Source organism: Nicotiana sylvestris, chromosome 1 (assembly GCF_000393655.2).
Source record: "Nicotiana sylvestris chromosome 1, ASM39365v2, whole genome shotgun sequence".
Lineage (NCBI taxonomy): Eukaryota > Viridiplantae > Streptophyta > Magnoliopsida > Solanales > Solanaceae > Nicotiana > Nicotiana sylvestris.
Window position 1 is genome coordinate 73,229,344 of NC_091057.1, and position 23,238 is coordinate 73,252,581.

Below are 23,238 nucleotides of genomic sequence, written 5' to 3' on the forward strand. Positions count from 1 at the left end.
TATTGGGTTCATCCGCCCTCGAATAGGATATTTTGGGTTCATCCGCCCTCGAATAGGATATTTTGGGTTCATCCGCCCTCGAATAGGATATTTTGGGTTCATCCGCCCTCGAATAGGATATTTTGGGTCCATCCGCCCTCGAATAGGATATTTTGGGTTCATCCGCCCTCGAATAGGATTTTATTTTCTAAATTGTTGTTGAAACCAGGCGCCCACCTGTATAACGAGAGGAATACATTTTGTTGAACCCAGGCGCCCACCTGAATAACGAGAGGAACACATTTCAGTATTTGCATTTCATGTTCCAGGCGCCCACCTGAATAACGAGAGGAACACATTTCAGTATTTGCATTTCATGTTCCAGGCACCCACCTGTATAATGAGAGGAATACATTTCAGTCTTTTTCATTACAAGTGTTGAAGTTGGGAGCCCGCCCATAGAACAGAGGAATACATTTCAGTCCTTACATTTCAAGCATTGAAGTTAGGCGCCCACCTGTATAACAAGGGAATACATCCTAATCTAGTGTTTAGTTCACTCTCAGCACTGCATCAGTAGTATCAGTGGGCTACGATTTTGCTAACGACTCACAAACCTCCCCAATGCAAACTGGGTTAGGAAATTTTGTTTGTTTTGTTTGTTTTGATTGTCAGGGACCCGCCTGTAGAACGGAGTTTGTGGTAAAAGCAGAAGGACTACAACAGAAATCCCCAGCACTCAATCCAAGATAGAAGCAACAAGAAGCTCGCCCCAAGTATGCGAGTCAACAGTCTGAGAGGGTCAACAAAAGCTAGTCACAAAAAGAAAAAAAAAGAGAAAAAAAGAAAAAGAAAAAGAAAAAAGGAATGAATCCAAAGCACGGAAGTGGAGAACAGATGTGATCTGCTCAAGAACTAGCGCCTACAACTAGCAAGTATCAAGGTTCAAATCCAAAGTCTGCATGAAGCACCATTCAAGACTCAAGACCAAGTTTCAGAAGACTTAAGAGATAGGAATCCTTGTAACTAGTAGCTGATAGGCTTAGTTAGTCTTTTTCAGTTTTCATTTTTGTTGTAACGACAGGACCGCGGACCGGAACCTCAACGGAACGGCACCTCGATCGGCTCTTCACCTCGGTACACTTCACTATCTCTCTCATTTCCGAACTACACGTGGCCTGATTCCTGTATAACCAAGGATATGTAGGCAGCTCGGATACCAGGGCTCGGTCACATTCCCTCCCTTTCCTTAAGTGTAGTCCGTTCAAGTAATGGTCGGGTCAAAAACACGTCTAGTCGTTCTTTGTCGGAAAACTCTTCGTGTTTCCAGTCAAAGAGGGGCAGCTGTAAGCACGTGATTTTTGACCCTCCCCGAAAATTTTCACATTTTTAGTGTGAATATGTGAAATTGGGTCTAGTATAGCTATTTTAACTATTTTTACTTTATTTCGTTGCAAAAAGAAAATTTCAAAAAATATATATATAAATTTTAGTTTATGTATTTCTCATAAACTTGAAAAATACAAAAAATTGCACTTTATTTTTGTACCTTATATAATTTCGAAAAATACAAAAATAATAATTCTATTAAAGTTTTATAGGCATTTTTAACTTTGGAAAAAATACAAAAATATTATCTCATATTTTATCTTAATGTTTAAAAAACGAAAATTACAAAAAATAGTTTTATTAATATTTTGTAGCTACTTTAAATCTTGAAAAAATATTTAAAAAAAAAGATATAGTTTTGTTTAAATACTAATCTTATTTTTGGTAGTTATTTTGTTTACATAGGACTAGTTAAGCAACGTTTTCCTATTTCTCGGGTTCGGGCAAAAGAATAATATTCGGGTTCAAACTACCCGGTTTTAGGCCTAATTTTCGGACTTAGCCCATAATAAACCGTGTCCAGGACACGTGGGGAACCTCACCACGCGTGGGGGACATATGCCTCGAACCCCACCACGCGTGGGGCTCATTTTTTGGGGCAAACCCATTACAAAATCACGGACCAACAAAAAACGGACTGGAGAGAATTTTGAAAACAGATACTACTGTTCCTCTTTCTTCTTCAAAAGGAAGAAAGAAAGAAACTACAAAGCCTGCGAAAAAAAAACCTACTGGATCGATCCCGGACTCCCCCATCGTCAAGACCAAACCCGACCAACTCCTCCATGACCCCGTCACCTTCCCCTAGCTAACCCTCTCCGTCAACAACCAAACAGACCTCCGTTCAGCTCCCCGTCATCACCAAACAGCCCCCAAACCATCGTCAACCTCCCAGCTGCCCAAACGACCCCATAACCCAGCTCCATCACATCCGTTGCAACCCAAAAAAACCAGTCGCGACGTCATTCCCTCACGTCCGAACGACCATCGCTTCCATCCTCCATTAAATCCGGCGAGCCTTGCGGCTTCGTCACCTTCCCCAGCGTCGAGCAATCACCACCAGCTCCCTCCAGCTCCGTCAACGGTTCAAACGACCACAACCACCTCTCCTCCGTCGCACCCAAACGTCACTGCCCAAAACCACCATGGACGACCACTAAACTCCCTCCATCGCTGCACCCCGACGACCTCAGCTGTTCGTCGTCCCAGTCCGTACGTCGACCACCAACGCTGCCCGTCCCAGCTTCACCAGCCTCACGTCCGAAAACCACCAGTCTGCCACCTCCCCCATCACCTAAAAACCACCTGTGGAACCAACAAAAACCACCACCAAACAGGCCTGTCAACCACTGCCCGCAACCCCACCGTCCAAACGCGACCACCACTGCTTCAGCTGATGTTATCGTTGTTCTTTCACTGTTGTCGTGTAGTCCGTTGAGGTCATCTTTGTTCGTCGAGGTCCAGCGCGTCGAGTCCGTTCGTTGAAGTCGATGTAGAGGTTTGGTCCCTGGTTCTATTCGTTTCTGTCTGTTCAGGTTAGTAAGCTTCACTGTATTAGATAGAGAAATTTTACGTTCAATGTTCGAAGTTGCAATATATCGATTGATATGATAATTTTCTGCCCATGTTTCACCGTATGCATTTTAGTTCATTTCTGGGTTATGTTATTATTGTTTACTTGATGTCGTTTGATTTAGTTGTATTAGTAGTCCTAAGACACAGCTTGACGTTGATTCGCTCGTCCCTTCATTGTCTTAGTTTATTTGGACAAAATTAATATTAGTACCTGTTGTTACTACGCCCGAAACACTCATTCGCCTAACTTCTTTTATTAAATCTTGACAAGTTATGAGATTTTAGTTGTACAGAGGCCGTAAGTTTTAGTATTGTTAAAGGCGTAGAAATGGCATCCTTTAAAAATAAATAAATAATTATAAAAAAAAATGAATGAATAAAAAATAATAATAAAAATAAATAAAATGAGACGAGCCTCGCCGGAAAAAATGTACAGATTGCGGGGCCCTCACAAAATATATGTATTAAATACTTAGATTCCGGGACGGGCCGTTTAGCAAATTTCACGGCCCTACCAAAAAATAATAATGCGCTAGTTGCTTTAGGAGCGCCTTTAATAATGTTATCTCCCTAAACTCGGGTGCACATTTATGTGACCCAAATCCAAATCTCAACGAAATCGAAATGTGTCTCTAATCACGGGTACATTGACTGTGACGAGGTCCGAGATGCATTTCCATGACGTTGCAAATTCTTTAAAAAATAAAAATAAAAATGAGATGAGCCTCGCCGAATAAAAATACAAATTGCGGGGCCCTCAGTAAATACTTGTTTAAAATTACTTAGAATTCAGGAGGGTCGTTTAGCGGATTTCACGGCCTCCGCAAAATAATAACGCGATAGTCTCTTTAGGCGCGTGTTTAATAGTTTACTTTCTTAAGCTCGGGTGTGCATTTCATGCGACCCAAATCCGATCCCAAAACATCAAATAAAATGTGTTCCGGATTATGGGTGCATTTCATGTGACGTAGTCCAAAGACGTGTTTTAAATGATGTTCACATTTCTTTTAAAAACAATAATAGTAAAGCGGTTAAAAGATAAATTTGCACATAAGTTCATACTTGTATAAAATCAGATAATCAAGCCGAATATAACAATTGAGCGACCGTGCTAGAACCACGGAACTCGGGAATGCCTAACACCTTCTCCCGGGTTAACAGAATTCCTTATCCGGATTTCTGGTACGCAGACTGTAATATAGAGTCATTCTTTTCCTCGATTCGGGATTAAAATTGGTGACTTGGGACACCCTAAATCTCCCAAGTGGCGACTCTGAAATAATTAAACCAATCCCGTTTCGATTGTCCTTTAATTGGAAAAAACTCCCCCTGCGCCCTTCGGGTGCGGAAAAAGGAGGTGCGACAACCACGACACTTACATCACTCCGCAACCAAGTCAATCAACTAGCCACGTCCTTGCCCTTTGAATAAGCATCCAAACCAACCAAATCTAACCAATTACCGATCAAACAATTTAAAAAAATAAGCTTTAAGAACTACTCACAGAGGAAAAAGGTTCAATCTTTGATGAATTTGAAAAAGTCAACCTCGGGTTTGCTTGGTCAAAACACAAGATTCAGACTAAAATCTAATTACCCATTTACTCCCGAACCCAGTTATGTGATTTGTTTTGAAATTTGACCTCAATTTAAGGTCTAAATCTCAATTTTACAATATTCTCAAATTTTACCCAAATTCCTAACTTCTACTATGAAAATCCTAGATTTGATGTTGAAAACACAAGAAAAGTATTGGGTAATTGAAAGGAAATGAATTAAAGTTACTTACCAATAATTTTGGGAAGAAGAAACTCTTGGAAAATCGTCTTTAGAGTGTTTAGGGTTGCAAAATGGTATAAAATGAGATAGTCCCGATTTTTTCCTCTTTTACCCAGCTGCGAATGTTGCAATATAGTTGCGAAACATAGGCCGCAAATGCGAACTGTGTTCCCGGCTTGCATAAGTCGTAATTGTAACAAAACCATCACATTTGCGATGTCCCATCCAACCGCAAATGCGACCAACCCATTGCAAAAGCGAAGTCTAGGATGTCCGCAATTGCGAACATTTCTTTGCAAATGCGAAGACTACCCTTCCTAGTCCCCCCATTGCAACTGCGATCTCAACTTCACAAAAGCAGAGTTCGCAATTACGAACAGGTCATCGCAAATGCGAGACCTCTAGTCAGCACCAGAATTGAAGCACACCAGCAGTCTTCTACCAACCCAAACTCATCTAAAACGCGTCAGAAACACACCCAAGCCACTCGGGCTCCAAACCAAACATGCACACAAGTATAATAACATCATATAAACTCGCTCGCGCTATAAAAACACCAAAAAAATATTTAGAACTACGGATCGAACATCAAAATGCATGAAATTCAAAAGAAAACTCAAGAACTTCTAGAATCACAACTACACGTCCTAATCCTATCAAACCAACTCCGAATTGCACCAAATTTTGCAAACAAGTTTCAAATAGCAAAACAGACCTATTCCAAGTTCCAAAATTAAAATCCGAACCCGATAACCATAAAGTCAACCTACGGTCAAACATAGAAAATTTCCAAACTTTCAAATTGCTAGCCTTCGGCAAAACAACTCAAATCAACCTAGGGACCTTTGAATTCAATTTCGGGCATATGTCCAAGTCCAAAATCACAAACGATCGGGGGCATATACCCAAATATTGACCGTGATCAATTCTAGCCTCATTTTTAGTTAAATTTTTTATTTTCTTCATAACTTCACATAAAAGCTTTTTGAAAATTGATACGGGCCACACACACAAACCAAGAAACATAAAACGAAACTATGGGGCTAGAACTCAAAATGACCTATCGGATCGTCACATATAAGAAAATCAGGACAAACACCTGATAAATATGAATAAAATGAAATAAATCTTGCAATGGAGATATTGCATTCTGTTTCCTTTATATATCACGACAAGATAGTGAAAGTAATTTTTTAAAAGAGTATTTATATATAATAAATATAGTGTATAAGTTATCTATGGGCATAAATTTTCCGATGATTTTCAACCGATATATCTCAAGAAGTCCTGCTAGGACGAAGTGTACCAGTTGCCACTTTTAATTATGTTATTTGAAATATATCCATAACTTATAATGTATTTAAAGATTAGCTAATTCATTCACATTTTAGAACTAAATATTCTGAATTTTTGTATTCTGAGTTTTTGAACTGCTAATTTGTTATTCAGGATTTAGTGTCTTAAATTTTTGAGCTACTAATTTGAAATTCAGGACTAAGGAATTTCTAAATTACTACTTTAAAATTCAGGATATAAGATTCGAATTTCTGAATACAATTTTCGAATTTTAGTACACGATGTTCTAAAGTTTGAACTTTGAGGTTTAAATTCTAGGACTCTGTATCCTGAAAACGAATTGACTAATCTTTAAATACATTATAAACTTATGATATATATTTTAAACAATATATTTAAAAATGGCTAGCTGGTATCATTTCCACGTCATGCTAATATAGAGTTGCTGCGGCTCTCATTGTTTCCTCTTCAGTTCTACCTGTATTCTGTTCTAGGAATCGCTCACGACCAACAAAAAGAAAGAAAAAAGGAAAAGTGAGTTGCTTTTAGAGTTTGCTAATAATCAGTACATATTAAGAGATATATTAAGAAACACTCGAAATCCTTTATTTTTTCTTTTTCGCTGTTTTGCTTTCTCTAGTTCTGTGTTAGACAGACACAAACAAACGCAGGAAAGAAACAAAAAATCTTTCGAGGATGATGTTTTGCTTGAAAATGAAAAGGAAACATTCGGTTGACAAGTTAAAGCCTGTGCTATTCATTCACATGAACTTCATGAAATCATGGGGTAAGCAAAGGACCCCAATAAAGAATTATTTAAATGGGACAAGATAAATAAATAAACGGAAAAAAAATCCAAAATTGCTTTTACAGTTTGTGAAATAGTTTATTTTTGCCTTCCATTAAAAGTTGAGATCAATCATGATTCATGTCCTCGCAATTACAAAGCTAACACACATTTAATCTTGTTTCTAATTCAACTAAGGGAATAATTATTTGCAATTAGCCTTAAGTAACATGATATTGCAAATTTATTAATATTGTCAACGTATAAAACCTTTAACTCATGATGAATAATTACCAAATTGATAAATGAGAGAACAAAGAAATTAATTCAAGAAAGAGAATTCTTGATAAACAGAGAAGCGTATGGGTAACACAAGCATGGCAAGGATGAAGAAGGCAATGCGTGCCCGCAACAAAATTATGTGCAATATTTGCTCATTCCATATTCGTACTATCTTTTTCTTTATTTTAAAAAAAAGAAAGAAAAAAGAAATAACATTAAAAGAATAGAATCCCTAGAAGATTGATTTTTACTAAAAGTCTAGTACATCATCAAACCCTCTTTTCCATATTTCCACTCAAATAATGTCAATCGTACCACTTTTTTCTTGTTTTATGTTTTTATTACTCTATCCGATCCAAAATAAGTGATTTTTTGGCTTTTTTTTGTGGTCCAAAATAAGTAATTTTTTCAGATTTCAAGAATGAATTAATTATTTTTTTCCTACATTGCCCTTAGAGTAATTAATGTAGGAGTATGTGTTAGAAGTGTTTATGTGAAGAGATAGTAAATGTTATTATGATCAATTTCATTGCTAATTAATGTTAAAAGGTGAATTCCTTAATATGTGTGAAAACAATCAAAAAATCACTTATTTTGGACAGGATGGAGTAATTAGTTCATGGCTTAAAAGTAATCAAAATCAATATAGCACTACTTAACAGCTATGCTCTTTACATTCTTGTTTTCTATTCTTATGAAATTAAACAAAAGAAATGTCTCATTTCCTTAGCTAATAATGTAGTATAATTTTGAATATTTTTTTTATTTGATTTTCTACTCAATGTCCAGTATCTGCTTTAGGTCGGACTAACCACGATTTACGTACGTCGAAAAGTTCCACTTTGAGATAAAACACTTTCGACCAAAGACAATTCTAAACTCATGGCTTGAGTCTGACATCTTTGATTAACAATAGGGGAACACTTGCCACTTCACCTCATAGTTGACTTTTGAATATCATTTTGCTATATATAGTTGTTCAATTATAAAAGATGGATCAAGCATATAAACGGTGAGTTTTGTATGTGTACCCACTATTTCCGGAGTGAAACTATTTATATGCATATAGACAGTAAAGATATCAAGAGGTGCATTTGATGTTCCTTAAAATTTTGGATTTACCTCTACTACAAAGGAGAATGTATGTTTGCATTGTGGAGATCCAAAATAAATAAATAAATAAATATAACTTGTCACTATTCACTATAAACTTAAAAGTTTTAAATGAGATATTCACACTATTCAACATGATACAAAAACGTATAGAGATACTGAGTTCAAGTCTATTCTGATCTATCAAACACATTGATGGTAAATATTAAGAATGACAAAATAATGAAATTTCTAATAGCTGAGGTCGTTAATGCTCTATATATTGCTGGCCTTAAATTGCTTAAAAAACCATATCTGCACTTAGGTAACTGGATATATAGTTGTATATCAGGTTGATGAAAAAAGACCTAAGAAAAGATGGAAACCTAATCATTGGAGACAACTTATCTATTGAGGTAGCTTATTTCTCAAGTAATGCCCATAATTAGTTGTCAAACATTATTCAAAGAGACTTCAAGAGACAAAAGATTAAGAAAGAAGTTTGTTTGGCTTTCCCATACACAAAATAATGAAAAGCAGAAACAGCTTGTTGTGCTTCATCAATCTATTGGAGGAAAAAAGACTAAAATTATTGAAAATGAATTCCGAAGGGGAGCCTTGGCGTAATTGGTAAAGTTGCTACCATGTGATTAGGAGATCACGGGTTCGAGCTCTGGAAATAGTCTCTTGCAGAAATGCAGGGTAAGACTGCGTACTATAGACCCTTGTGGTCCGGCCCTTCCCTGGATCCCGCGCGTAGCGAGAGCTTAGTGCACCAGGCTGCTTTTTTTAGGATTATTTAACTTATTGAAAATGTATTCCGACAGAGATTAGGGTTATTTAACGAGCAGAAACACAAGAAAGATTTATCAAAAGAAAGCAAGAAGAAGCCAAGGTGTTTCTGCACTTGCTCTTCATTCTTTAATTTGTTTCTTTTGTATTCATCAAGACTCAATATTAGAGTTGCAGTCGTGATAATTATGACTTTATCATACATCTACAAATTTCTAGTCTCACAAAAAATTTCTCTGTTTTTTTTTACTTGTCTTTCTCTCGTTATTCACGACTTAATCCCAATACAGTAGATAAGCCAATAAGTAAATTAGAAAAAAAAAGAGGAAAAGAAAAGGTATTTTTATATTTTAGCCATTCAACTCCTCCTCCCACCTTACCATTATATATATATCATGGTTTAGTGACGAATTGAGAGAAAAATATATATTAATTAATTAATTATCATTTAATAATAATTATATATGTGAAGTGAAGGAAATTGAAGGCTAAGCTACGCAGAAGTTATGATTTGGACGAGTAAAGAGATAGAGAAATTTTCTGTGTATGCATTCACTTGTTTGTACATGTATATATATACAATTGAATATTGAATAAAATAAAAAGAAAAGAAAATTACTATGTACACTTGTCCTATTTGTATTTGTCTATTCATAACAGAAAAATTCTATCCTAACCAAATAATATTCTCTTACGTGAGCTTCAACTGAAAAGAACCTTCTATCAATTAATCAAATCAAGGGTCCAGATCTAATCCATCAGAAAAGATATGTGGCTATGATTAGCCACTCCAAAGTATGATGTGTGGCTGTGATTCAAAATAGAAGAACCCAACATATATCTTAGGTTATATCGAAAGCAACAGTAGTTTGGTCGGTCGTCTTCTCCTTTCCTCTTCTTCCTGGTTCAGACTTCATTCCTCCATCAATGTCCAAATTAATCTGGGGTTTTGAATCTCTAACATCCCTCCTCAAGTTGGAGGGGAGTGTAGTGACCCCCAACTTGCTCAGAATTCCTTGATGAGAAACCCCAGAAAGAGACTTAGTAAATAGATCGGCCAACTGATCTTTAGATGGAACGAACAAGAGAGTAATTAGACCAGAAAGAAATTGCTGACGCACAAAGTGGCAGTCAAGTTCAACATGCTTTGTGCATTCATGGAAAACAGGGTTCCTGGCAATATGGATAGCTGCTTTGTTGTCTGAGTAAAGGGGAATTGGAAGGGTAATAGGGGCGGAGAGGTCAGCAAAAAGGCATACAAGCCAAGTTAATTCAGTGGTGACTCTTCGCATGGATCGGTATTCTGCTTCCGCAGAAGAAAGAGAAATGGATACTTGTTTCTTCGATTTCCATGAAATAGGAGATCTCCCCAAAGTAATGAAGAAACCACTCACCGATCTTCGAGTGTCTTTTCAAGAGGCCCAGTCCGCATCACAAAAGGAAAGAAGAGAAAAATCTGGTGTAGAGGATAACAGGATTCCTTGGCCAGGATCAGTACTCAGATATTTAAGGACCCTTAAAGCGGCAAAGAAGTGTGACTGGCAAGGACGTTGCATGTATTGACTCAAAGTGAGAACAACAAAGGAGATATCTGGGCGTGTGTTGGTAAGATAATTCAGTTTGCCAACCAAGTACCGGAATAGAGTAGGATTGTCCATGAGAGGACCAGCGTCTGCTTGAAGCTTGGAGCAGGGATCCAGAGGAGAAGTTGCACGAGGCAAATGAGAGACATCAAACTCCTTGAGCATATCCAAGGTAAATTTTTGGTGACCGATGATAAAACCATTACTTTCTCGTAAAACTTCTAGTCCAAGAAAATAGTGTATGTCTCCTAAATCCTTTACCTTGAACTGAGAATTGAGGAATTCTTTGATGTTTTGAATCTCTTGTGTGTCGTCCCCTATCAATAATATGTCATCAACATAAACTGCTAAAATGGATATGAGACCATCTCTTTTTTTAAAAAACAAAGAATAATCATTCAATGATGATGAGTATCCTTTGAAACTCAGTGCCCCTGCAAGCCGAGCATACCACTGTGATAATGCCCAACTATGCCTTTCAAAGGACAAAGCGGTCGCTGCAAATATAATTCGGTTTTAAGTCTGGAATCGAATCCTCAGGGAACTAACCTATCTATTACACTCTTCGGTAATGTTATTATCAACTCAATCAATCTCTAGATTCAAGATTTTTGATCAATAAAGATTGGGTTCTTTTTTGTTTAACTACTTCAACTACTATTAAAAACAACAGTAAGCTAAAACAAAGAGAATTCAATGGTAAAGAGGTCTAGGGCAGTGATTTCCCCAATTGTTAGTTTAGGTCTTGACTCTTCCGCTATAATCTCGCTGTAATACTCTATGAGGATTAAGAGTTATGGGCTATCGTAATTATCTCTCAATCAACTACAATAATTTACTAGAGTATTCTCTCGAACTACTCTAGCTGACAATGGGTATGCAACTCTAAATTATCCTACCAAAGTTTTGTTATCTCTAAACCCACTTTTAAGTTCAAGTAATGAATCTCTTCAATCACCCAAAAGTGGTGTTGTTCAACAACTATCTAACCTAATATTCTTTTTCAAGCAATATAAGGTAATTAGACACGATTAATCAAGGGCCCATTCAATTAATCACCATACAAAGCGTAGTTGAACAATCATATCATAAATCCGACTCGATTATAACAACTTGAATCAAAACTTCAACCAACAATTGGTTCCATCAACCCTAGATAAGTGTTTAGCTACTCATAACAAAATAAGAAATAACTACTAAATTGTTCATAATGTAAAATTGCAAGAATTAAAAGGAGATAGAAAAATTCTAATGTTTGGTTGATCTTCTCACACTTGTTCTTCCTCCAAAAGTAGTCTAAAATTAGCTTCTTTTTTTTCCAGTTGGGCGAGTTTCTAAAGCTTATAAGGGTTTTGCAAAAGTTTTCCCGAAATTACACTTTGGTCCTCAAACTTCCAGCTACGTGAACAGTGCACCGCGGTGAACGCCAACCTTTCTGCCTCACTTCATTAATATGACGCGGTTCACCGCGGTGGCCTTCTTGCCCAGGTCATTTATGCTTCTTTGTGTTCGGGTACTTCTCGAGTGGGTGTTTTTCTTCACATTATCGCCTCCAAAATACTCCATATTGCTTCCTCTTATATAATATTCTCTGCTAAATAAAAGAACACTATTTAGAGCATTTTGTTGGCAAATTATCTATAAAACAACAACAAAGTATGGTCCTATTAAGGTGTAAATATCGACTATATAGCCTACTATCAACACCCCATACTTAAATCATTACTAGTCCTCTAGCAATCCATCACTCCATCAAAATTTCTTCCCTAAGCTTTTCCTTTAACAACTAACACCATGAACAATTTCAAAAATTTGCACCTAGTAGTGAACAACCATTACCTCAAGAGTCAAACCTTTTGTACCATGCACATCCGCACTTACTCAAACTACTTTATACAAGAGTCAAGACTTACCGTTCCTTTGTGAATCATATGCCCTCACATCACACAAGAGAGTAGTTCTACATATAACGATAATTAAAATAAGTAGGAACTGAGATAGACAGAATTCGCTCACTCTCAGAAAGAACGTTCACATGCCACAAAGATGCACCATAGGCTTGCCCGTAGTGTAATACTTTACTAATTGAGCTCATTCAGTCTAAGATCAATAGGACTTTACTTGGTTGTAATGTAGGCTAAGGGAAAGGTAGGATATATTTAGATATAGTGACGAACCTCCCTAAGCATTTTTTAATACAATTACATTAACTTAAAGATCATAGTTGTGCCAACCAACACTCCACCTCATTTGTTTAAAGTATCCACTTCCATTAGGTACAATTTGTACAAGCCACCACTTCTCAACCATTATGAATGTTTATAACCCATATTTTCCTTTTTTTTTCATGGTGCTTTTTCTTTTATGCTTCAAATTCCACATCTTTTCTCTATCTCAATGGTTCCACTCAAAAACCAAACCACCACCTCACACTTTTACTTATGCATATTTCCATTACCGTTTAAGTGCTTATTGGGAGGTAAAAGGGTTCAAACGGCCAGCTATTCAAACAATTGGGTAAGGTTCGTAATGTGGTTGCCAAAGAAATAGGCTTATAGGCTCAACGAGGTTAACTACGATGTATTGCATCCAGGTGGGTTACTTTATATATCTGGCTCAACAAAGAATACCTATATCACTTCTAAAACTGAAAGAAACTACTATTTCGCTTTGCAAACACGCAAGGCAAGTTCTAGGCATCAAATATGAAACATGGAACACAGTAAAACTCACACACACATGGCACGTGACCCACTCCGGATTGGGTTATCAAGACATTCTCTTTTGAGTGTTCAAGTTAGATACAAACATACAATTTTAAGGCACTCTAACTGGATTTAACCAATGAAACTAGGTGTTGAACTCTAGTGTCTATCGTGTTCAGGTGTAAAAAATCGATTTTTGCTCGTGGCCCATTAATCCTAACGTAAAACTAAAAAGATCAAAAACAAAAACTACCTATACCCGATTCAAGCTAAACTCTTGGAAAAGAACTGTGGCCCAAAGAAAAACCAAGGGGGAGTTACTACACTACTTAAAAATAAAATAAATTTTTGTTGGTCTTTTCTCTAGACTACTTCCCTCAAGAAAATTATCTAACAGATCCGTCATTAGGAAGAGTCTCCATATTCCACATTTTTTTTTCGACTTAGTCCCTCAAGAACCCCGTCGAGAGAGATCCGTCGTCGGGACAAGTCACTTACTATTTTAGCTTTCCTAATGACTATTACTCTACATCAAAAACAATCAAAGCAAGACAAAACAAGCAAAATCAAACAGTCAATTATTACAATTACAACACAATACAACACAATGTCAAAGAAAAGAGAGAAAAGAGTTAGAATCTTACCTTAAGGGGGGAAGGAAGAAAAGAATTGGAGATGGGGGTGGTGTGATTGAAGGAGAAGAAGAAGAGGAGGAGGGGAATTGGGGAGGTTAGGGTTTAGAGAGAGAGAGAAATTAGGAATATGGGGGAGGGGGTCGTGTTTTGGGTTTAAGAGGGGAGGTTTGGGTTGTAAAATTAAAAGAGGAGGAAAAGAATTAGGAAAAATGGAAAAAAAATTACCTGGGCCCGACCGCGGTCACGGTGGATTTCAAAATCTGAGGCAGAAAGTTTACGCCTCACCGCGGTCACGGTGGGATGGAAAATTTGAGGTAGAATGTTTGCCTTCCACCGCGGTTTGCGCGGCTCACCGCGATCGCGGTGCTAAGTTTTTTTTTAAGTTACATGAACATATAATCAACACACTCGTGGGTTGCCTCCCACGCAGCGCCTGATTTATCGTCATGGCACGACGCAAGCATTTGATCATCACTCCTTATCCGCGTACTGGGGCTCTTCCAAAGTGATTACCACTCTATCCCCTTTTTCATCAAACATGCCAAGGTAATGTTTCAACCTTTGCCCATTTACTGTGAACTTGTTTGTCCCAACTTCTGATTCAATCTCTACAGCTCCACTCAAGAACAATTGCACCACTCTGAAGGGTCCTGACCATCGGGACTTTAACTTACCTGGGAACAATCTCAATCTCGAGTTGTATAACAACACTAGATCTCCGGGTTTGAAGTTTCGATCCAAGATGTGCTTAGCATGCATTAATTTCATCCTTTGTATAATCTAGCACTCTCAAAGGCCTAGAATCTGAATTCCTTGAGCTCATGTAATCCCGTGACTCTGTTAGCGCCTGATGTCTCCATGTCTAAGTTCAACTGCCGCAATGCCCAAAGTTCTTTATACTATAACTCAACTGGGAGGTGGCATGCCTTACCAAACACCAACTTGTACGGTGACATCCCAATTGGGGTTTTGAAGGCTGTGCGGTATGCCCACAATGCATCATCCAATTTCTTTGCCCAGTCAGTCCTTGTTGCATTCACTGTTTTTGTGAGGACACTTTTAATCTCCCTGTTGGACACTTCAACTTGCCCGCTCGATTGTGGGTGGTACAGGGTGGTCACTTTATGACGAACTCCATATTTTTCCAACAGCCGTGCGAATGCTCTATTGCAGAAATGGGTTCCGCCATCACTGAGTATAGCTCTTGGGGTACCAAAACACGTGAAAATGTTCTTCTTTAGAAAGCCTAGTACCCTCTTAGCATCATTGGTCGGGAGAGCCACTGCTTCGACCCACTTGGAGACATAGTCAACTGCTACCAATATGAACTTGTTACCATACGAGCTGACGAATGGCCCCATGAAGTCAATCCCCCACATGTCAAAAATCTCCACCTCTTGAATTGTGGTCATTGGCATCTCGTGTCTACGAGATATGTTGCTAGTTCTTTGGCATTCATCGCAGCTTCTAACCCAAGCATGGGCATCCTTGAACAGAGTAGGCCAGTACAAGACTGACTCCAATACCTTAGCTGCTGTCCGAATTCCTCCAAAGTGTCCACCATATGGTGAAGCATGGCAAGCCTGCAAAACAGAATGTTGATCTTTCTCGGGGATACACCGCCGGATCATGTTATCTACACATATTTTAAACAATAGAGGTTCATCCCAATAATAATACCGACAATCACGAAAGAACTTTTTCTTTTGAATTGAGGAGAGTTCATAAGGTACAATACCACTTGCTAAATAATTAGCAATATCAGCATACCAAGGTGTCTCCTCCATTGTCATTGCCAGTAACTGTTCATCCAGGAATGTCTCTGTTATATCCTCAACCTCTACCTTCTTTTCAGATCCTTCCAACCTTGAAAGGTGGTCAGCTACTTGGTTCTTTGTCCCTTTTTGGTCACGTATTTCCAGATCGAATTCTTGTAACAGAAGAACCCAGTGAATCAAGCGTGGCTTTGACTCCTTCTTTTCTATCAGGTACCTAATTGCTGCATGGTCAGTGTAAACAATAACTTTCGAGCCAATCAAGTATGGCTTGAATTTTTCGAATGCAAAAACAATAGCCAACATCTCCTTTTCCATCACAGTGTAATTGAGTTGTGCACCGCTCAACATTCTACTTGCATAATAAATCGTGTGCATCAGTTTACCCTGTCGCTGCCCCAAGACTGCTCCTATGGCGTAGTCACTTGCGTCGCACATGGGCTCAAATGGTTGCTCCCAGTTGGGTGCAGCAATGATGGGTGCAGTCACCAATCTCTTCTTCAGCTCCTCAAATGCCAACCTGCAATTATTAGAAAACACAAAGGGGTGATCCTTTTCAAGGAGTTTGCATAATGGGTTAGCAATTTTTGAAAAATCTTTTATGAATCGCCTGTAGAACCCGGCGTGCCCAAGGAAGCTTCTCACCGCCTTGACTGAAGTAGGCGATGGTAGTTTTTCAATCACGTCAACCTTAGCATGGTCGACCTCATTCCTTTACTGGACACTCGATGTCCCAGGACTATCCCTTCCTGTACCATAAAATGGCACTTCTCCCAGTTCAACACTAAATTTGTCTCCACACATCTTTGAGCACTCTTCTTAAGTTGTGAAGACAATCCTCGAATGAATCTCCCACCACGGAGAAATCATCCATAAAGACCTCCATAATATCCTCCACCATGTCTGTGAAAATGGCTAACATGCACCGTTAAAATGTCGCCGGTGCATTGCAAAGCCCAAAAGGCATTCTCCGAAAGGAGAAGATGCCATATGGACAAGTGAAGGATGTTTTCTCTCTATCTTCTGGGGCTATTGATATCTGATTGTACCCCAAATATCCATCCAAGAAACAGAAGTGTGAGCGCCTGGCCAGCCTGTCCAACATTTGGTCAATGAAAGATAAGGGGAAGTGATCCTTCCGGGTGGTTGTGTTCAATTTTCGGTAATCCATGCAAATCTGCATCCCATAACTGTACGAGTTAAGATCAACTCATTGTTCTCATTTTGCACAATAGTCATTCCCCCCTTTTTCGGCATACATTGGACAGGGCTAACCCAATTGCTATCAGAGATGGGGAAGATGATTCCCACATCTAACCATTTGATCACTTCCTTCTTTATTACCTCTTTCATGTTTGGGTTCATCCTTCGTTGATGTTCTCTGGAAGGTTTGTGCCCTTCTTCCAAGAGAATCTTATGCATACAGAACGCTGGGCTGATACCCTTTATGTCTGCCATGGTCTAGCCAATGGCAGTCTTGCTTTCCTGCAGTACCTGTAAGAACTGTTCTACATGCACATCTAACAAACCGGATGATATAATAACATGCAAAGTAGAATCAGGGCCTAAGAAAACGTACCTGAGGTGAGCTGGAAGCGGCTTCAGCTCCAACTTAGGTGGTTCCTCTACCGATGGCTTTGCTGGAGGTGCAACCCTTTTTTCTAACTTAAGGGACTCAAACTGAGGTTCCCTTTTCCAGAATCCTTGGCCTTCAAGTGACATGACCCACTCAGCTAACCCTTCACCATCCTTCTAAATTTGTCAGACATGCCTCCAATGGATCTTTAACAGTCAGGGTCACATCATCTTCTTGCAGGATCACATCCACTGCCTCCACTAGAGAGCAATTAGCATATTCACTGGGTCTCCTCATAGATTGCTGAACATTGAATATGACTTCTTCATCGTTCAGTCTCATTTTTAATTCCCCAGTCTCACAATCGATCAGGGCTCTCCCAGTGGCTAAAAATGGCCTACCTAAAATGATAGGTATCTCCTTATCTACCTGACAATCCATAATAACAAAGTCCGCAGGGAATACGAACTTCCCCACTTGCACCAACACATCATCAAAAATCCCAGTAGGCTTTTTTACCGTGCGGTTAGCCAGTTGCAGCAACATCGAAGTTGTTCTAGCTCTGCCAATGCCCAGTTTAGTGTATACAACCAGAGGCATCAAATTTATGCTGGCTCCCAAATCACATAATGCCTTTGCAAAGGCGTAACTCCCAATCGTGCATGGAATAGTGAAGCTACCTAGGTCGGACATCTTTTGAGCCATCGGTCTGGTCACTATTGCGCTACAGGTCTGCGTCAGAGTCACTGTGGATAGGTCCTGAAAATCAAACTTCTGTGACATTAGGTCTTTCATCATCTTCGCATAACCTGGCATCTCCCTCAAGGCATCCATCAAAGGAATATTCAGCTGAATTTGACGCAGCATCTCCATAAATTTCTTGTATTGATCTTCCTTCTTTTGTTTTACCAGTCTATGAGGGAATGGTACAGGTATCACCCTTTGTTCACTGCTTGCTGGATTCTCTCTGTTGGGGTTCTGTGGCACAAGTGGCACCACCTGTTCTGCAGCTTGTTCATTTACCTTAGCCTTACCCTTTTCATCTTGACCCTGTTAAACTACCACTTCGGTCAGATTTGTTGGTTCATCTACCTCTAGTGGAATTGGAGTGGCTGGGGTAGTCTCTTTGCTGGCTTGTGCAACCTCCTGCTCTTTGTCTAAATCTCTCCCATTTCGAAGACTTACTGCCATCAGCTGATTCGGGTTTTGCTCCTTGGGGTTAATATTTGTATCCGCTGGCAATGTTCCCTGGGGGCGATTGTTTAAAGCCATAGACAACTGCCCCAACTGAGTTTCAATGTTCTTTATAACTGACTCATGTATTGCCAACTTTTCTTGCATCTTACCATTTGTCCCAATGAGTTGCTGGAGCATCCCTCTGATCTCTACCATGTTGTTATCTTGCTACTGAGGAGGTGGCTGATATGTCAACTGTTACTGGTTCTGCTGTGGGTAGCCCTGTTGTCTCTGGTGGTATGGCACCATTTGGCCTTGAGCTTGCATGCCCCCAGGCTGAGGTATGTTGGGTCTGTATTGCTAATTTGGTGCCGGTCTCCACTGTTGTCCTCCTTGTCTCTAACCTCCAAAGTTGTTAACATAATTCATATCTTCCCTTGCTCCTTGATTTTCACCTTCTCCGCTCCATGAACACACATAAGACTGATTAACATAGGGTGTACACAGTCCTCCATTTGTCGTGTCAACAATATGCACCTGTTTGGTACCCATCTCATCTATCTTCTTTGTCAAAATACTCATCTGAGTTAGGAGTGTGGCCATGTTCTCTGTCTGCGAATTATTTGGGTCAAGAGGCACCGAATGCACTATGGGTGCCAATGTTGTACCTCTAGTCATCCACCCCGAGTTCTGGGACATCTTGTCCAGAAGGACTTTGCACTCGGTGAATGTCTTACTCAAAAATGTACCTCCAGCTGAAGTATCCACATTGGCTTTTAGATTGTCCGCCAATCCCATGTAGAATCTCTGGTCCAGCATCTGGTCTGGAATGATATGGTGAGGACACTTAACCAGTATCCCTTTAAATCTTTTCAAAGTTTCTTGCAAGATCTCAGTCGGTTGCTGCTTATACTGCAATATTTCATCAATCTGCCTTGCAGTCTTGTTGGGTGGGTAGAACTTATTCAAAAACTGCTTTACTAATTCCTCCCAGGTGACAATGGAATTGATTTGGAGCGAATTCAGCCAAGTCTGAGCTTCCCCAGTCACAGAGAACGGGAGTAGTAATAGCTTGATAGCTTCTGGGGTCACATTTGGCTGCCTTTGAGTCACACAAATTGACAGAAAATATTTCAAATGTTGCTGAGGGTCTTCAATGTGTGACCCGGAAAACAATCCTTTATTCTGTAGCAGATGTAGCATGTTGTTGGTGATCTAGAATGTCTCCGCTTGAATTGCGGGCTCAGCTATGGCAGTTGCCAGGTTGTCAGCTGTGGGTTGAGCCCAATCATAAAGTGCAGCTTCTGGCACAAGAGGTGCCACCACTCTAACGTTTGGGTCAGCTGGCTCATCCCTGATGTTTCCATTGACGTTCTCTACGTCACCCTTGTCAAATTCAAGCTGGTGTGGTTATTGTGATTGTTGGATCCTCTTGTTGGCACAGTTCAATGCCCTAAATGTTTTCTCCGGGTCTGAAAGTCCTTCAAACAGTTCTCCAGTCCTCGAAGAATTTCTAGGCATACACCTGAATTCCACAAGAGTTCAAACGTTAGAATTTCAATGAAAATTGTTTAACACCTTTGAAAATTGATTTGAACTAATAATTTTTAACACTACTTCTAAGTTGTAATAAATAACACCGTTAGCTCCCCGACAACGACTCCAAAATTTGATAACGCCCAACTATGCCTTTCAAAGGACAAAGCGATCGCTGCAAATATAATCCGGTTTTAAGTCCGGAATCGAATCCTCAAAGAACTAACCTATGTATTACACTCTTCGGTAATATTATTATTAACTCAATCAATCTCTAGATGCAAGATTTTTGATCAATAAAGATTGTTTTTTTTGTTTAACTACTTCAACTACTATTAAAAACAACAGTAAGTTAAAACAAAGAGAATTCAATGGTAAAGTGGTCTAGGGCAGTGATTTCCCCAATTGTTAGTTTAGGTCTTGACTCTTCCGCTATAATCTCGCCGTAATACTCTATGAGGATTAAGAGTTATGGGCTATCGTAATTATCTCTCAATCAACTACAATAATTTACTAGAGCATTCTCTCGAACTACTCTAGCTGACAATGGGTATGCAACTCTAAATTATCCCACCAAAGTTTTGTTATCTCTAAACCCACTTTTAAGTTCAAGTAATGAATCTCTTCAATTACCCAAAAGTGGTGTTGTTCAACAGCTATCTAACCTAATATTCTTTTTCAAGCAATATAAGGTAATTAGACACGATTAATCAAGGGCCCATTCAATTAATCACCATACAAAGCGTAGTTGAACAATCATATCATAAATCCGGCTCGATTATAACAACTTGAGTCAAAACTTCAATCAACAGTTGGTTCCATCAACCCTAGATAAGTGTTTAGCTACTCATAACAAAATAAGAAATAACTACTAAATTGTTCATAATGTAAAATTGCAAGAATTAAAAGGAGATAGAAAAACTCTAATGTTTGGTTGATCTTCTCACACTCGTTCTTCCTCTAAAAGTAGTCTAAAATTAGCTTCTTCTTTTTTTTTTCTAGTTGGGCGAGTTTCTAAAGCTTATAAGGGTTTTACAAAAGTTTCCCCAAATTACACTTTGGTGCTCAAGCTTCCAGCTGCGTGAACAGTGCACCGCGGTCGACCGCGGTGAACGCCAACCTTTCTGCCTCACTTCATTAATATGCCGCGATTCACCGCGGTGCCACCGCGGTGGCCTTCTTGCCCAGGCCATTTATGCTTCTTTGTGTTCGGGAACTTCTCGAGTGGGTGTTTTTCTTCACATTATCGCCTCTAAAATACTCCATGTTGCTTCCTCTCATATAATATTCCCTGCTAAACAAAAGAACACTATTTAGAGCATTTTGTTGGCAAATTATCTATAAAACAACAACAAAGTATGGTCCTATTAAGGTTTAAATATCGACTATATAGCCTACTATCACACTGCCGTGAAGCTTGCTTTAAACCATATAAAGACTTTTTTAGCAGACAAACATGAGAAGGACTAGGAGGGATGAGTCCTGTTGGAAATTTTATGTACACTTCTTCTTGTAAATCTCCATGTAAAAATGTATTATTCACATCTAACTGGGACACAATCCAACCCCTCTTTGCTGAAACAGCAAGAAGACATCTTATAGTTGTCATCTTGACTACCGGAGAGAAAGTCTCACTATAGTCTATCTCCTCTCTTTGAATATCCCCCCCTACTACAAGTCTTGACTTTAGCCTTTCAATGGTTCCATCAGATAAGTGCTTGACCTTATAAACCCATTTGTAATGTAATGGCTTCTTCCCTTTAGGCAGCTTAACCACTTCCCAAGTTTGATTATCTTGTAAAACTTGAATTTCTGATTCCATAGCTTGTCTCCAACCTGGATATTGAGAAGCCTGTTCATAACTATTAGGCTCATTTAAATTGGATAGGGACTGGATCAGATGCTGATTACTGATGGTGAGGGAGGAAAAAGAATAGGCACTAGGGCTACTAGGTTGAGAGAAATATGCCCTATCTAGATCAGCAAACATGATGCTATTACACACATAGTCCTTAAAATACACTGGTTGTTGTGTCACTCTATTAGACTTCCTCAAAGAAACTTCCTATCTAGGTGCAGGAATAGGAGATTTTGTTGGGTATATACTAGGACTAGTGTGAGGGACATGTTAATCAGGATGATGAGGAGTGGGTGTGGTGGATGAATCAGAAGACTGGGGTTGAAAATAAGGTGAGGATGGAGAAATTGGATTGTTAAGGTCCATATCTTCTGTACAGGACATTTCTTCTTCTTCTTCATGTTGATAGGAGTTGAAATCCAAAGAAAGGGGTGAATCTGAAAAAATGGGACTATGGATAGGTTTAAGCTTCGCAAAAGGAAAATGTGACTCAAAGAATTTAACATCTCTAGAAACAAAGATCTTCTTAGTTTTCAGTTCCAATAGCTTATATCCTTTCTGATTCAAAGGATGTCCAATCAACACACAAGCAGTTGCTCTCTCATCAAATTTGCTTCTTCCTTGTGTTAAGGTAGAAGCATAGCATAAACATCCAAAGTTTCTTAAATAATCATATTTAGGCTTTTGCTTGAAAATGACTTCAAAAGGAGTTTTACCATTCAGTATTCTAGAAGGCAACCTATTTATAATGTGTGTTGCAGTCAGAATAGACTCTCCCCAATATGATATGGGCAATCTAGACTAGAACATTAAACCCCTTGCCACTTCTAGGAGATGCCTGTGCTTCCTCTCAACAATTCTATTTTGTTGAGGAGTACCAACATAGCTTAACTGATGCAGTATGCCTTCTGATGCAAGAAAATCTGCTTCCAGTGTCCCCTTTCCCAGTTCCAAAGCATTATCAGATCTTATCATCTTAACTTTGACATTGAATTGTCTCTCTACCATAGATAGGAAACTTTTAAGCATGGGAAAAGTATTGCTTTTAGCACTCAACAAAAATGTACAAGTACTATTGTAGTCATCAACAATAGTGAGGAAATATTTGAAACCATTGTAAGTGCTAGATTTATAAGGTCCCCAAGTATCAATATGTATAAGATCAAAAACATGCTTGGTTTTTATGTTACTGATGGGAAAAGGATTTCTAGTCTGTTTAGCTTTAGGGAAGATATCAATGAAACCAGAATTTGAAGCACAATGAAAGAAATGTAAATGTTTCATTGCTGAAATTGGAACATGACCCAATCTTTCATGCCAAAGCTTTACATCAGGTATCACATTGACATGAACTAATTCTGAACCTAAAACAGACTTAGAACTGGAATTCCTTCCTTTTGAAAATGAAATTACATTACTACTAA

General features: G+C 38.8%; 1 protein-coding gene across 1 annotated transcript; it reads right to left on the minus strand.

The window, feature by feature from the left end:
* Window positions 1–17,409: 17,409 nt before the first annotated feature.
* LOC138871338 (uncharacterized) lies at window positions 17,410–18,636 on the minus strand. Its single transcript, XM_070149213.1, has 2 exons — window positions 18,337–18,636; window positions 17,410–18,294 (listed from the first exon to the last, which is right to left on the minus strand). Exons 1-2 carry the CDS (start codon window positions 18,634–18,636, stop codon window positions 17,410–17,412), a joined length of 1,185 nt encoding a protein of 394 aa, XP_070005314.1.
* Between the last annotated feature and the right edge of the window lie 4,602 nt (window positions 18,637–23,238).